The following is a 15,839-nucleotide window of genomic DNA, read 5'->3' as shown; positions in this document are numbered from 1 at the left end:
CTGGCAAGGTGATGCAGGAGTTTTGTGCTGTGAAGGTCTGCACACATGGGCTCATTGCTCCTGCAAACTAAACAAGCCAGGGTCTGGGCCACGTCAATCCCACGCCCACTGTGTTGGTTTGTTGGGTTGTTGCACCCCCTGGCCTTTTCCCACACGAGCATCCCAATCCCATAGCCTCCTCTGCAGGGGCTTTGCATGGCACTGCCATCACCGAGCAGCACAACGAGGGCAGTTTTCCACTCCCTGTCAGATCGCAGGCGATGTTTTTTATTGCTGGGCTCCACAAGCAAAACTGCTTATGACTGCAGTGTGTGTTTCTGCTCTTTGACCCTGCGAAACTTAATATGCCCGTTTCCTTCCTCCAAAGACAGCGTGGCCAGGAGCCAACAGCCTCCCTCCCTCAGTGCTAAAACCCAAACCGAGCAAAGCATCCTCCCCAGCTGTCCCATGGGTGCTGAGCCACCACGGGGACAAAGCTGCATATTGTTGCTGAAGCCTCATCTGCCCACGATGCCCGAGGAAAGCTGCCAAGACCAGAGCTGTGTGCCCACAGGGATGGTGGCACGGATGGCATCCCCAGCACTGGGCATTACCTGAGTGTACTCAGTGCAGCCCGCCAGGTTGGACACAAAGCTGCACACGTCCTCCACTGTCCATTTGCTGATGTCCTCCAGTGCTGGGCTCTCATCGCCATCCAGAAAGAGACCTCCCATAGTGCCTGGGTCAGGGGTGGGAGGGAGGGGTGGGGAAAGGAACATAAATCATTAAAATCCCACACGGACAACAGCCAGCCTGCAATCTGAATATTTTTCTCTAGCCACACATTCATCTTTAATGACCTGTCAATTAAAGCGTTGGGCAGGGTCAATTCATAGCTTCTTCCTCCTGGAGGTCCCCAGCTTAGCAAGGGGGGCAGGGAAAGGAAAAATCCTGGCTAATGCATTGCATGTGTGCAATGTGCTTCAGCTGCAGGGAAGAGACGGGGGAAGGGAGCAAAGAGAGGGGAATAAAGGGGAAAAAGGCACAGAACCCAGAAAAGCAGAAGCTCTGTACCCTGGGGGGGGGGGTTGTCCCCTGCTCCAGCCCTGCTCTGCTGCGCTGGCAGCTCGCACAATGATAACAAATAGGCACCGGGCAGCTCCGAGGGATGCACCTTCTGTTCTAATAATGACATGTCACCGGGTGCTGCCGGCCTGGAGGATGCGAGAAGGGCAGCGTTGTTCCCTGCCAGGCCTCTGTCTGCCTCGGTGATAAATGATGGTCCGAGGGAGCGGTAATGGATTGTGGAGCAGCACACAGATGGGGCCCAGCGTGCAGCACCGAACGGCGTTCATCGTCCCAAGGCAGTGCCCCATGCACAGGTGTCCACAGCACAGCCCTCGTGTCCCTGCTGCAAGCCAACCCGAGCCAACCTGCCCGTCATTTTTCCTCCAGCTATTTTGGAAGAGCTGGGAAAACTCCGCAGCCTCTGCTACAAGGATGCACGAAAGCAAAAAAGCCCTTAGGAAAAGACCCAGGGCTCGCTCTGCGAAATCAGCAGCGAAATCAGAAACGCTGATCGCTGCCAAAGCCTGCAGACAGGCTGGTGATGGAAACGCGAAGCGATGATAATAAATGGCTGTTACAGGAACTGATGGTGCCGGGGGCAGCGAGCCCACCCGCAGCACGGCTCCCCGCCGAGCCCCAGCGCCGCGCTGCCTCCTGCTAATTGCTCTGCTAATTGCTGTGAGCTGAGGTGGGTTCGGGCTTTTGGCTGACGGAGAGGTGGCGGTGGATTCCCTGCCTTGTCCCATCCATGCAGCTTGCTGCAGGGGGCAATTACACACACACAGCACAACTATTTGGGCTTGGAAATTGGGTGACCGCCTCCCTTCCCAGCACACCACTTCTGGCTGTTCCTATTAAGAATTTCCACTGCCTCTTCCTGAAGCTGTCCATGGCCCCCAGTGAAGGTCCTCGCAATTGGGAGATGTGTCCATCCATCACATTAACCACCCTGTGCGTGTGGCCGAGACTCAACTTTGTCCCTGCTAGCAATTATTCCCATCCTTGTCTTCCCTCAGTGCAAATGAAGACCTTTAAGCTCATTAAAAAGTGTTCCCGCAACCACAGAGAAGAACCACAGAATCATTAAGGTTGGAAAAGACCACTGAAGACATTAAGATCACCCCTGCCCCATCACCACCACGTCCACACACACAATCACAAAATCCTTAAAGCTGGAAAAGACTTCTAAGATGCTGACCCACCACCATGTTCACTCAGAATCATCAAACCATAGAACCATTACGGCTGGAAAAGACCATCAGATCATCACAGCCAACCGCTGACCCACCCCACCACGTCTCCATGGTTTTTGAACACATCCATGGGTGGTGACTCCACCACCTCCCTGGAGACCCTTTTCCCAACACCCAGCCCCGTTCTTCAGCATGCTGCTGCACCCCAAAACCCACCTGCATGGAAGTAGGGGCTCATGGTGTATGGGAAACCGAAAGGCAGCGGCTGAGGCGGCGGGATGGAAGCTGGTGGCAGGTATTTCACCTCGCTCTTGTTGATGCCAGCACCAAGCAGGTGGCTGGGGGACTCGGCACTGGAGGAGCTGCAGGGCGCATTCTGGCTGCCAGTCCCTTCGCCCAGCTCCTTACCCCCCTCGCATCCCTTGCCCGTCTCTTTGCACTCCTTCAGCTCCGTGGCTGAGCCGCTGCTCTCTGCCTTCAAGCTCTCAGGTTTCTCATCGCTGACGTCGGCATCGCTCTCCGAGTCCTTCATCTCCTCATCATTACAGTCCTGCGCTCCATCCCGCGCCCGTGGCTCCGCCGGTTCCTTGGCCTCGCTGCTTCCCTGCGGCTCAGCACGGTGATGCGCCGCCTTCCGGCTGCCCCGCCGCGGCTGTTCCTTGGGCGGCGTGGAGCTGCTGGGGATGCTGGGGTTGAGGGACAGCAGGGGTGCGTTGTTGTGCCGCAGCACCAGCATGGCGTTGCGCCGGGACAGCTCGTCCCGCAGCGGGTGACCCTCGGGGATGTCGTGCACGTTGCGCAGGGCGGGGTGATCCGGGGGCAAGCCGGGGTGCAGGCTGAGAGGGTCAGCAGCCAGCAGTCGTTGCCGGTGAAGGTTCTCCAGCTCCTTCTGGCGGATGATCTCAGCTGACATCTCCAACCTGCAGTGAGAGAGGTGGGAGAAGGTGGATAGGGGGCTCGCTCCAAGGGAAGCTCGCTGATCACGGCCTCGCTGGAGCCTGGGGGTTCCTCAAGTACAGCCCCTGCACACCCATAGCCATTTGTCTCATCTGGCCGTGCTGGTTAGGCACAGCTCCTTCAGACTGGCATCGTGCACCATTCCACGGGTGAAGGGGAAAGGCAAATGGAGGCAAAACAAGGCAGTGGAAGGAAAGGGAAGGGAACAGAAGGCAATGGAAGGTAATGGAAGGCAATGGAAGGAAAGGGAAAGGAAAGGAATGGAAGGGAAAGGAAGGAAAGGCAACGGAAGGGAAAGGAAAGGAAGGAAAGGCAACGGAAGGAAAAGGAAAGGAATGGAAGGCAAGGGGAGGCAAGGGGTATAACAGAAGGGAAGGCAAAGGAAGGCAACAGAAGGGAAGGCAACGGAATGGAAGGTCATGAAAGACAAGGGAAAGTAATGGCTGGTACCGGAGGTGAACGGAAGACAAGGGAAAGTAGTCAAAGCCAACGGAAGGCAACAGAAAGCAATGAAATGTAATGGAAGACAAGAGAAGGTAATGGAAAACAACAGAAGACAATGGAGGGCAGTGGAAGGCAACGGGAGGCTCGTCCTCTGCACTAACCCTCTGTACTCCTTACCTTGCCAGGTTTTGCTTTCGTAGCATCTCTTGCTGCCGTGCAAACATCTCTGCTTGTGCCGGCTGTAGGAACCCGTAACCTGGGGACAGGGAGGAGAACATGGGGTTATTCATCTCTGCCTTCAATCCTGGCTCACCCAGAGCCAGCTCTCCAGAGGGCTGTGCAGGGAAGGGCTGTGCTCACCTGGTGTCTGGCACAGGGCTGAAGGCACCCCGAGGAAAGGAGGTCGCAAGTGGGGCCCCAGGGCAATGTGGGGAGCGTTCTGGGGTGAGAGCAGAGGCGGTGGGTGGGTTATCTCCCTGCAGGAAACAGAAAAGAAATCCACGCTGAACACCTGGAAGCAGTGATGGGAAGGTGCTGGCTTAGGCAGAGCATCCCTTCTCTGCACCAAGGCTGAGATAAAAAGATGTCCACTGCCCATATGTAGAACTTGAAAAGCAAGCAGGGAGCGGAGTCCATGCTAAGAAATGCTTTGGGAGCTGGGTGGGCTGGTCAGTGAGCTGCAAGAGGTCTGAGCTGCAAGAGGTGTGAGGGGTGGGAGGGGGACAATGCATGGAAGCACAGCAGGTACAGCTTGCTTGCAAAAAAAAAAAAAAAAAAAAGGAGAAAACAAGAATATGCAAGAAAGGAATAGGAGCCAAGGTCTCTTCCATTAGTCAAATCTGCCCTGGGAGCCTGCAAGCAAATCTCTGCTTTCCGGCTGCACGTCTCTTAATTCCTTTTGATGGCCACTTACAACATTATTACCTTCACCGGGGCATCCAGAGGCAGAGCCAAGTGCTGCGCCATTTATTTTCATTTTACAGCATCTCCCCATAAAATCTGCTTTGGGAGAGACTGGAAGGCAGTGGGGAAGAATGGGGATGCGTGAGTGTGGGAGCAAGGGGAGAACCCCAGCTGGGGATGGATTGCCACGGGCAGATGGCTCTGCACAGCACTGCAGCTTTCCAATGCCCGCTGCAAGAGAAGGATGCTGCCCTCTGAAATTCCTCCCCTCCGCTCCCCTTCCCGGCCGCCTCCGGCTCTCCTTCCGTCCCTCCCTCCTTCCTTCCTCCCCTAGCTCTCCTCTAAACTAATTGCACAGCTCGCTGTGTCTGGAGGAGAGCCACGGATCGATCCGTCGCTGCTGAAATGTTAATGCTAATCGTATAACCGCTCCGCCAGCACCTCGCACTTCGGTGGCAGCTCCAATTAATCTCAGGTAACGCAGCGCCGTGACCTTCGGCTCCGAGCCGGGGCAGCAGCCAAGCGATGCTTATGTAATTACACCATGAAGTGTGTAATCACCTGCCCTAATCCCCGAGGCCTCACAATTAGCCGAGGCCTCGGTCGCTGGGCTGCCAAGTGCTTTGCCACCCCGGACAGCCTGCAGATGAATAACGGACAATTAAAGCGGCATGACGGGGGCTAGGAGGTGTCCGTTCGATCGTAATTAGCTGTAATCATGGGGAGACGAGGCTGGCAGACGTGCTGTTCGTTTTATAAGAAGCAATTTAGGGAACAGAGTCGTTTTTAACCGTTCCCCGGCCACGGTGCACCCCTGTATCTGCGGGCACGGAGAAGAGGAATTGGTGTGGGGAGAGCAGGGCTGCCCACAGAGATGCTTACAAACCCACGTTGTAGCTGAGGAGAGTCAATCTGTGCTGGGGACCAGGGCTGGGCATGGGGAAAATGGAAGGCTTTCTCATTAGTGGCAAGCAGAGCGTTAAGCAGAGGATGGTTTTGCGCCTTAAGGTTGCGCGCTGTGATCCCAATGGAATCCACACCCACTCTTGTTCAGCCCCTCTGCTCCAAGAGGAGCTGTGCCACCCCCAGCCCTGCAGGAGCTGGGATGCTCAGGGCTGGGATGTGATGCTCTGCTGGGAAGGAGGGACTGTGCTGCCATGCACAGGGCCAACACCAGCAGGGACCCCAATGGGGAAAGCAGTCTCAGACCAAACCCCAAAGCCTCCCTCAGGTTGATCTCAGCCTTCAGCCCCATTCCTTTCCTTCCTCCTCTTCTTCTGCCTCCCTGAGGAAGGGCTGAGCTGCACTCCCAGAACACCACCAATGCAGCCCTGGGCCATCACATCCGATAAGCCTCATCCTTTCTTTGCAGAGTGCAATTCTGTTACTGTGAAAGTGTTCCTGCATACTGCCCCCAGCCCTCTTTCCCCCCTGCCATGCAAGCTGGAGCCTCTTGAGCAGAGTATTAGGGGATTTGCACTGCACGCTGCTGAATTTAATATGTCCTTTAACAGGAGACAAATGGTTCGCAAGGCTTAAAAAGTATTGACTTTTCTTTAACAATAAGCGCTAATGGCCTTCAAATAATCAATATTTAAAGTCATTATGGGGTTACACATTATACTGTTAAATCAGAGCCTCACGCTTTAACCCCATCGCATCCTCCCAGCGCGCTGCAAAGGCTGCGATGGGAGATGGGAACAGGGCTGGGAACGCAGATTGGAAGCGGCAAGGCGTGGAAATAAATTTAGAACGGCTGGAAGAAGGGGGAATAAGAAGGCATGAGAGCTCTGCTCCCTTCTGCTCTGCGTTTGATAGGAAGAGACACTTGAAACCCGAGGTAAGAGGCAGGCGGCACGCAGCTCGGGGCTGGCTGGCTGTGCTGGCAGCAGGCTGCAGCCATCATCACGACACCTCCCAGCTCTATCCTTCCTTCTTCCAAATCTTTTTATATCTCCAACCCCAAGAGCCCTCCCCTACAACCTGCCTGCTGTAGGAGCTCCATCCCTGAGCAGCTCACCTGGAACCCCAGCCCTGTGCCCACCAAGCTGCTTCTGCTGCTGGGAATGGAGGTGCCATCCACCTGCGTACAGATGTGAGCCCTCCGCCTCCATCACCACCTCCTCAACGCTCAGTGCCCACCTGAACCTTTGCCATTTCTTATCCCTTTGCAGCAGAGGTGCACAAAGGCTGCTTTGATTTACCCTGCTTTGATTTACCCTGCAATAGAGAGCATGGCAGCCAAGTGCACAGCCCACAGCTGACAGCTGCAAGCAGAACCCACAGCAAGAGTTACCCCATGGCAGGAGTTAACCCATGCAACGTTTTCCTGCTGTGCAGCATCCAAATGGCTTCCAGGATGCTCAGGCACCCAAGGACACTGCACCTGGAGCAGGATGCACAGACTGGGCTCTGCAAGGTGGTGTCTCAGGCCTGAAGCTGCTGGATTGGACCATACTTCCTTTGCTTCCCTGCCTCATTCCCACTGACACAACTTGTTTTGCTTGCGTGCAAGCTGGCGTGTGGGTGCCAACATCCTGCTCTGTGCTGCACTGCTCTGACTGCAGTTCTCAGGGACCTTCCTATAGCGTATGCTTTCAAAGCAATGGAAACTATCACAATGAGGGAAACTGAGGCTGTAGGGCTGCACACACAGCCAGCAGCCTTATGGATGTGCTGGTGGTGTTTTGTGGCATCGTGGGTATCCAAGATGGGGAGGTGGGGGGTTACCCAAAGGGCACCTGGCAGGGGAAAGTCTGCGCCCAGCCCCGTGGGATTCCTCTGCCCCAGATGGAAGATGGACGCAGCAGCTCCTGTGAGCATCCCCACCTCCCAGATCTGGTGGGGATGCACACAGCATTCAGTTCATTTCCCTCTGGAGTTGCTGATTGCAGAGGGCAAGGCATGGGAGGGGAGGGGAGGGCTGGCTTCCCAGCATTGCTGGCAGTGGGAGAGAGAAGCCTCGCCTCCTTCTTCCTCAAAAAAAAAAAAAATAATAATAATAAAAGGAAATTTCTTCTCTTTTTCTTCCATCCCAGCACATTCCTTCTCTCTCTCATCTGGAGAAGCCACAAAACACAAACTTCAACATCTCCACTCACTCCGGGCAGAACCAGGCGGGGGGTCTGGGCTCCCCGCAGCCACAGGGTGGGCGCATCGCCTCCTCAACACCCCGCATTACACCTGCATGAACTGCAGCCCCCCCTCCCCAACCCCTCAGCGGTGGGTTACCTGTCGGGGAAGTGGCTGTCCCTGTGCTGGGGGAGGCCCTGCTTCCTGCGCTGCGAGGACGAATTGCCAGCAGTGGGAATGTGAGCTTCCATCGCTCCCGGGTTCCGCGCAGCCGCCGCCGCCGCCACCTCCTGCCGAGCCCGGAGGAGATCTGGGGAGAAGGGAAGCGATGAGCCCAGGCCCCACCAACCCCAGGATCCCTGGTATCCCCCTACCTCCCCCTCTCAGACCCCCCCCTTCCTGCCCCATTTCCCCCTGTGCTGCTGCCGGCTCCCCGTGGGCGACAGCGCTCCTCCAGCTCCCCCTTCTCCCTGTCCCCATCCCCCCCCCTTCATCCCCGTGGCCCTCGGGCGACAGCCACCCCCCCCCCCCAATTCTTCTTCCCCCCCTTCCATCTCTGCTGTCACGCGGCGCTCACTCGGCAGAGCGGAGCCGCCTCCACCTCCGCGGGAGTTTGGCAGCAGAGGAAATTGTGCAACTCTGGGAGAAGGGGGGGGGGGGGGTGGATGGAGGAGAAGGGGGACAGGGCGGGGGGGGGCTTAATTGCCTTCCATGGCAGAGGGAGGGGAGGAGGAAAGGGGGGCCCCCCCACGGCCCGCGCCCAGCCCGGCAGCAGGATGCTGGTCCGGCAGGTTGCTGCACGCTCGGTGCTGCTGCTGCGGGACAGGAGCATCCGCACCCCCACAACAGCCATTTCCCCCCTTCCCCCCCCCCCTTCCCTCTTTTTTTTTTTTTTTTCCCCTCGCAGCTCAAACCCCACCGGACCGCATTAAAGCCCGGAGCACTCGGAGCCGGGCACAGCGCTCCTTCCACGCTCATTAATTAATTACCTGCAGGACCCAGGTCACCCCTCGCGGCGGTAATTCAGCCGCCTGGCGTGCAGCCAGCTGCAGCAGCCGCATCGATCCCCAGCGACCACAACAACCCCCGCTGCCCCCCCCTCCATCCCTTCACCCCCCCCCCCCCTACACACACACACACACACACACAAGCTCTGCTATTTACAATCCTGCACTCTGACAGTTGGGAAATCAGATTGATGGACAGCGGGACACCGCCGGTTGAGGTTCCAGGCGGGCTGGAGGGAAAAGAGGTTGAGGAAGGGGAGGAGGGGTGGAGGGAGGGGGTGTGTGTGTGTGGGAGGGGGAAGCAATTTAAAAAAAAAAAAAAAGATTTCTAAATTATTAACGTTTTTTAAATTATTAATGGTATCGGTGCCTCCGTGTGAGCCGGCGGATAAACTGCGCTTTGTAGGGGCAGCAATAATTGATAGCTGTGGTGTGGAGCCCATCCAAAACGCACCGAGTTCTGTTTCTGCTCCCCAACGCTCAGGGTGACCCTTCCGCCAAGGAGAAAACTGAATCACAACCATTATATATATATATACATACGTTGGGCTTTTAAGGTAATGAGCTCCTTTGGTGGGGGGAGAGGGGGGTGGCACTGGGGGGGTTCTGCCCCACAGAGCTCTGCACCTCTGCCATGGTGTGGGAACACTGATGAGCGAATTCTGACTCTCCAGCAACAGGAATCGCCTTCTTGCCCCCAGAGAAGCCAATCAAATCAAACAGAGTGGAAAAGAAGACAGCCTCTTCATTAACCTAACAAGGAGCCCTGGGGATTTGCGCTCCCAGACTGGAGATTCTCCTCCAGCTCCTGCTGGATGGATGGATAGATGGATGGATGGATGCTTTGCGGGTGCTGCTCGTGCTCCTTCCCCACAGCCCTGGCTGGGAACAGCAAAGGGGCTGTGGGTTTCTGCACAGCACCACTCGTCAGCAGTGCTCCTGCTCTCTGCTCCCAGGCTGGAGCGATGCTGTCACCTCCTGCCTCTCCTGCACTGCCAGATGCAGGGAGCTGGGTCCCAATCCATCCTCCCTGCAGCACAAGAGCCTGCAGCTTGCATGGGGATGCTGAGCTCCCAGGGGTGCTGAGTCCTCCCCAGGGTGGAACCTCCATCTGCCTGGTGCCCCCTTTAGGCACAGCACAGCATCGTGCAGCCACGCTGCATTCAAGCAGCTCTGTCCCCATCTGATGGCAAACCCAGCAGTGACCCTTCCTGTCACGCAGCACCCAACAGGCACTGCAGGGCTCTTCTCCCAGACGACACTGCCCCAGCTCAGGGCACACGGCAGGCATGGAATAAAGCAGGACCAGTGGTCCCCTGCTGTCCCTAAGCACCCAACTCCACCTCAGAGGAGCAGACCATCCTGGGAAAGGCTGCACCCAGCTCCTTGGTGCTGGAAGCTGCAACCTACGTGCAACCTGGGAAGCCCCCACTGGGTGGGCTGGGGACCAGAGTGAGCCCTGGGGATGCAAACACCATTAAGTTCAAGAGATGACGCCGTGCATGAACCCGTCCCATTGACTGCAGCATTTCCCTGCTCAGCTGTCTTCACTGCATCTCAGCTACATCTACACATTTTAATTGTTTGTAAAGCCATAGGACACCTAACTCTCATTAAGGCAAAAGGTCGCCGACGCCAATTTTTGCTGCACAAACTTCCTGAACCTCACACCGCCGATGCTTAACGACACCACATCCCAAAACCCATCAACAGAGAGCATCCCATGGCACCCCAACCAGACACAACAGACTGGGAGCATCCCAAAACTAACAAAACCCGAGCTCCCTACTGCAAACCCAAGCCCTACCTCCATGGCTGGGCACTGCCATGCTGTTGGCCAGCTGGTAGAGCCGCTGCTGCTGCTGCTCCTCAAACGTGCCGTGCTCGTTCAGCGCCGACATCATGCGCCTGTAGTGCTCCTCTGGGGTCATCTGAGTCACCGAGTCCTCCAGCAGAGGCGTGTGGGAGTTTTCTGAAGGACAGAAACACGTTTGGTGTTGGGATAATCTCCCCTTAGCTCTAACATGGTGCAGAACCCAATGGGCCAAGCTGCCAAGGCTCAGAGTTGCCACCACGTGCGTGCCAATGGCCATGCTCACACATAGAAACACCTACGACTGTTGGAGCAAATGGTGGTTTTCAGCACAGGCAGCCTGTCACCCAAACACCAGGATGCAATCACACACCAGCCTGGACGACCACAGAACCACAGCATCATTCAGATCCCCACCCCACCGTGCCCACTCCACACCCCCCCCCCAGTGCCACATCTCAGCACTGAGCACCCAACGATGGGAACCCCTCCACCCTCCCCAGGCAGCCCATGCCCACACGCTGCTGGTTTTGCACCTTTTTCCCCTTTGCCAGCCCTGATCCCCATGGCAGGCACTGAGGACAGCCAGGCAGTGCAGGAGCACACTGCTGCGGGTCCGTGCACGCAGCCCCACCACCCTGAGGCCAACATAATCACACCCAGGTTGGCAGCGAGGAGATGAAACCACAGCAGCTCTGTGTTTACTGTAAGCAATGCACAGTGATTACCTTTCTCCCCTCCGTGGTGGTTTTATCTCGGATCTCCCCCAGGGGCAAACCCTTCCCGTGATGGGGGAACTCCCAGCAGCAAGGTGGGCAGGGGGTGCAGGCAGGGGAACCACGGGACCCCCTACAACGTGCCCCCAGCCCCACACTGTGCCCCCGGTGCCAGGCAGACACGCTGCCTGATGCCTTCCCTTCACAGCTTGGGGATTTGTCACCCCCTCCCCCCATGCCCTGCCAGCCCTACATGCTCACATTTCCATACGAGATGCCAGAACGTTCTGCTCTGCTTGACAGCTACTGCTGCACCGCCAGGGCTCCTCCTGAGCATCCCAGGGGGAGGGAGGGATGATGGAGGGAGGGCTGCTGCCCCGTTGGGAGCACTCCCAGCCCTACAGGTGCTTTTCCCTGGGCCAGGGAAGGCTGGCCCGCTGGCTCTGTCTCTTTGCTATGACATGGGGTCACCTTCCAACAGTTGGGATCCCAAATCCTACATTGGCAGCCCACGGGGTCTGTGGCACAGGATGCAAAGACAATTCTAACCCCCCTTTACATGGCAGGGAGTGGGCAAATCGAGACTCAGAAAGCATGAAGTGCTCCATCCCTTCCCTTCCTCTCCATTCTGAGGCCCAGAACACCTGCCAAGGTGCCAAGGACTGCTGGGGAGCCCCCTGTGCTCGAGCACAAGACAAACCAGGGAACGCGGGGGCTGCCAGATAGCTCAGCTCAGACTTTCCACCCTGCCTTGCAAAGGGCAGGGAAGACTTCCTGAGAAAAGAAGTGGGAGTGGAAAGTTTGCTTGTATGCCAGCTTTCCTGGGAACCCCTCTCAGAACAAGTGGGGGAATCCCTGCCCGAATCACCCCAAGCGTTTGGATCCTGAAAGCAAAGCCCAGGGCTGTGCTCAGCCCTGCAGGGGCAGTGGGAAGGCAGAGGATGGGACAGCACGGAACCACTGCCCCCATTGCAAAGCCATCCATCCACTGGACTCTTCCCAGGAGAATCCCAATGCAACAGCAAGAGGGCAGGTGGGTGACGAAAGGAGAAGCCAAGGGCAGCATACAGGGTTCCCTCTTTGCACCTCTCAGCGAAAAGCTGAGGTGCTTCTGGTTGGAACAGAGAGCACACAGGAGGTGGGCACGTGAAACAGAAGATGTGGCACGCTGCAAGAAGTGCCATGAGCATCCCATAACACGGGGAAAGGGAATCACCAGCAGAGAGGGACATCCCATCAAACCAGGCACCATCACCTACAATACATCCATGCACACCAGCACGTCAGGGTTTCAGCCTGCAGGACCCTCCCCATCCAAGAACACACCCCCAAAGGACCCGGCCCTGACAGCTCTCATTCCTTCCCACAGCCAAGAGAGTGCAGATGGGGTGGGCACTGCTGACAGCTCATTAGGCAGAACTTCACAACAAAGCCTCCAAGCCAGCGGCCTGCACGCCCTCATTTAGGCAACCCGGAGACAAACTCATTAGCTGCAGGCTCCATTACTCTGCTGGCCGTCAAGAAAGTTTTCAAATCGCCTTTGCAGGAAGGAGCCGTGGAACAAATCAGATTTTTAAATCCCCTCTAAAAGAGAAACCTTCTGCAGATCACATGCCTGCAGGAACGCTGCCAGGCGAGCAGCCAGGCAGCCCCATCCTCCCCGCTCCCTTTAAGGGAGCAGATGCCAGCACGATAAGCCCCGCCGTATCTTTTATATTAAACACGTAATCAAGGCATTCTGCCTGAAGAGCAGACACCCCTCCAACCCACCGCAAAGCTGCAGCTTGCTCTGCAGACCGCAGAACCATCCTTCTAATTAAGAGGCGATTCCCCCCCCCCCCCGCCTCCCTGCTTAATGAGATAAAGCCCCCCCCAGCTGAATTAAGTTCAGAAAGGAGAAGAAAGGGGCGGAGGAAGGTGGCACTTACCCTTTGGGGACTCACTTCGGGCTTTCTTGCTCTCTAAAGGGCACTCACTGCTGCTGTTGGGTGAGCATACTCTTCTCTTGCCTAAAATGTCATCTAGGAGAGATGAGAGCTGGGTGTCAGAAGCTGCCCCGTGCACAAGCAGCCGGGGGGGGGGTTTGCTGCTCTCCAACGCACGCTCACACATACTACAGGCAAAGAGAAAAGAAAAACCACCCCCCTCCCCCCCAAAAAAGAAACAACAACAAAAAAAACCAAACCCTAAAGTAAGAAAAATCATCATCCCGAGAGCCGCGCTCTGCTTTCCTAATCACGCAGCCCCAAAGCGCGTAATGACTGCTGGAGCTCTGATCAATGCCACGCTCTCCAGCCATAAATCCCCAACCCGCCTCGTTTCCTTACTGAGTTTCATCGTTTGTTCTGCTGCCTTTTGTCCCCCCGGTGCTTCCACTCCTTTCATGCCCCGATGCAAAGCGACCGGGGAGGGAAAAAAAAAAAAACAACACGCCAAAAGCACAACAGCTCCGCGAGTCTTCCCACCACCGTGTCTCTCTCTCTCCCTCTCTCTCTCTCTCTTCCCCCTCCTCCCTCCCTCTCTCTCCTCTTCAAAACCTCAAGGTCCTCTGCAATCTTTCCCTTCGGAAACGCTCGAGCCCTTTGCATTAGCACAGCCCCACGAACCAAATACCCAATACACAATTACAGCATCCCCAAACGGATTCCGAATCGATAGCCTCCCATAATAACGCCGGGGAAACTGAAAGCATGATGTTGCATATGGGCAGGAAGGAAGAGGCTGTTTGTCACTGCAAGCATCAAATCCTCATCTATCAAGGGCTTGTTAAAGATGCAGCATCTTCGGGAGGAGAGCTCACAAACAAGCAGCATCTGAGCCAGCACACAGAGCACCTGCAAGCAACGCTGCTGCAGTTTGCAGCGCGAGCTCGTTAGGGAAGGTAACACAGCCCCACGGTGCTATTTATGAGCAAGCAGATTCCAGGTGACATTGTGAGCCAAGCCAAGCGTCCTTCGTGCTCAGAGTCCCTGGGTGGGCCCAGGTGCTGCACTTCCCCTGGCACTGAGCACCATGCTGCAGCCCAGGAGCATCCCCAGCTCCGCACAGCTACAAGTGGCATCTCCTGGCTTCCAGCAGCATCAGGCTGCCCCCTGCACCACCCACCTGCTAGCACAGACAGCACTGAGCTGGCAGCACAGCCCCAATAATTGCCATAAAACAGCAGTAATGGGAGAACGGACAGAAGGATGGAGTTGGCCAGAGTTCACATCCCAGGTGCGGAGGCACGATTCAGCCTTGGCTGCCTTCCACATCACATCAGTCCTCCTGCCTCAGTTTACCCTTGAAATAACTTCTCCCAGCCTGGCCAGCAAGCAGCAAACCCATGTGGGTTTTTCCTTTTCTTCCTTTTTTCCCACTTTTGCCTCCTGCCTTCCACAACAGCCCAACTGGGAAGGATGTTATCAGCAGGACTGCGCTGCTATCAGGGCAGGGTAGGTGACGCTGCCCACCCCCATGCAGATTGAGAAATGAAAATGCATTTTTTCCAGTCACTGTGCTCTGACAACAGGATCTGCGAGCCTAAGGCAGCTGGGCAGGCTGGAAGCTCAGCTCTAGGCTTCCCCACAGAGCATCATCAAACCCAACCCCAGGAGATGACAATTCCCAGAACCACACCACGATGCTTTGGCAGCAGCTCCGAAGGCTCAGTTCTCTCCAATCCCTCAGCACAACGTGAATGACAGCTCTGCAGGGACGCGAGGGATGTCCTTCCCCACCGGTATCAGAGCCCTTGGCTGCCCCCAGCAGCAGCCATGGGACGAGGGGCCAGGCAGGAGGAGCAGCACGCAGGTCCCAGCCCTTGCCAGCAGGGATCAATGGAACAAAGGCAGAGCGCAGCTCGAGGTCATGGGAAGAGCGGGCTGTCCTTTAACAGAGGGCAAGGAGGATGGAAATGGGAACGATTGGAGGGCCAGGCAAAGGGGAGCAAAGGGTTTCTGCCACTTAGCAGCAGAACAAAGGCAGCATCCTCCAGCAGCAGGTCAGCTGGACGGCCCTGAGGACACGGCAGCAGCGGGCTTCAACTCCGCACTACCGCACCGTGTTCTCCCTGCGCTCCGTTCTCCTTCCACATCCATTTGTTGGCTGCTGTTTGAAGTTAGCTGCAAGCTGTCACTCTCAGACCCTTGCGTCACACAGCACAGACCCGTGTCACCATCTCAAGCAGAAAGCAGCAGGATTCCCAACGTGCAGCACATCCTCCATCCATCCCTAGGCTGGATCCCCCTTCTCAGCTCTCACTGGCCATCTGCCTCTCCTCCCACCATGCAGGCAGCATCCCGCTCCTTCTCACCTCCCCATGCCCAGCCCCAAAACCTGCTCCAGTATTTCCCTTCCCAAGGAAGGAAGCAGGGCTGAGCCATCCTCTGACCCGTCTGCAATGGGGCTGGTTAATAGGGAAGGCACACTCCTGTCCCCAGGTCTCCCAGCTCCCTGCAAAATTCCCTTTTACGGCGTGTACCGTGCCATAAAAAGGTGGTAAATATTCATAGTATGGAAAACACTCACGGAGAGGATATACTGCACTTAAGAGAGAGATCTGGATTCATTTTATATGCTGCAGAGAGGCTGTTTAGCAATTGCAAACTTGTGAATCCCCCCTTGCTTTTTGGAAGAGATGCATGGAAGGAGGCAGGGCTGGAGGTCCAGGCGTGCTGGGGACCTGCTGGCTTTGCAGTGCCGTGCC

At 56.4% G+C, this 15,839-nt stretch overlaps 2 protein-coding genes across 7 annotated transcripts in view; one reads left to right on the top strand and one right to left on the bottom strand.

Moving 5' to 3' along the window:
• Positions 1 to 506, top strand: part of NOC2L (NOC2 like nucleolar associated transcriptional repressor) — a 37,958-nt gene extending 37,452 nt beyond the window's left edge. Inside the window, exon 21 of one of the 3 annotated variants that reach the window (XR_016459406.1) lies at positions 372 to 506. The gene's annotated coding sequence lies outside the window, so the exon portion shown is untranslated. Of the gene's footprint in view, positions 1 to 367 lie in introns of all 3 variants that reach the window. The other 2 variants (XR_016459405.1, XM_090123053.1) reach the window with 2 other exon arrangements.
• The window catches only part of SAMD11 (sterile alpha motif domain containing 11), a 118,795-nt gene that overhangs the window by 2,177 nt on the left and 100,779 nt on the right, over positions 1 to 15,839 (bottom strand). For 3 of the 4 annotated variants that reach the window (XM_090123050.1, XM_090123049.1, XM_090123048.1), the window contains 7 exons: positions 13,081 to 13,173; positions 10,431 to 10,595; positions 7,776 to 7,926; positions 4,002 to 4,117; positions 3,819 to 3,897; positions 2,457 to 3,160; positions 594 to 718 (listed from right to left, as the gene is read on the bottom strand). In XM_090123050.1, coding sequence (XP_089979176.1) covers positions 594 to 718; positions 2,457 to 3,160; positions 3,819 to 3,897; positions 4,002 to 4,117; positions 7,776 to 7,926; positions 10,431 to 10,595; positions 13,081 to 13,173 — 1,433 coding nt within the window. Of the gene's footprint in view, positions 1 to 497; positions 719 to 2,456; positions 3,161 to 3,818; positions 3,898 to 4,001; positions 4,118 to 7,775; positions 7,927 to 10,430; positions 10,596 to 13,080; positions 13,174 to 15,839 lie in introns of those variants that run through there. The other variant, XM_090123051.1, reaches the window with a different exon arrangement.

This window comes from Phasianus colchicus, chromosome 22, assembly GCF_987193195.1.
Source record: "Phasianus colchicus chromosome 22, bPhaCol1.hap1.1, whole genome shotgun sequence".
In the NCBI taxonomy this organism is placed as follows: Eukaryota; Metazoa; Chordata; class Aves; order Galliformes; family Phasianidae; genus Phasianus; species Phasianus colchicus.
Note: the sequence above shows the minus strand (reverse complement) of the source record. Positions and strands in the feature narration are given on the sequence as shown.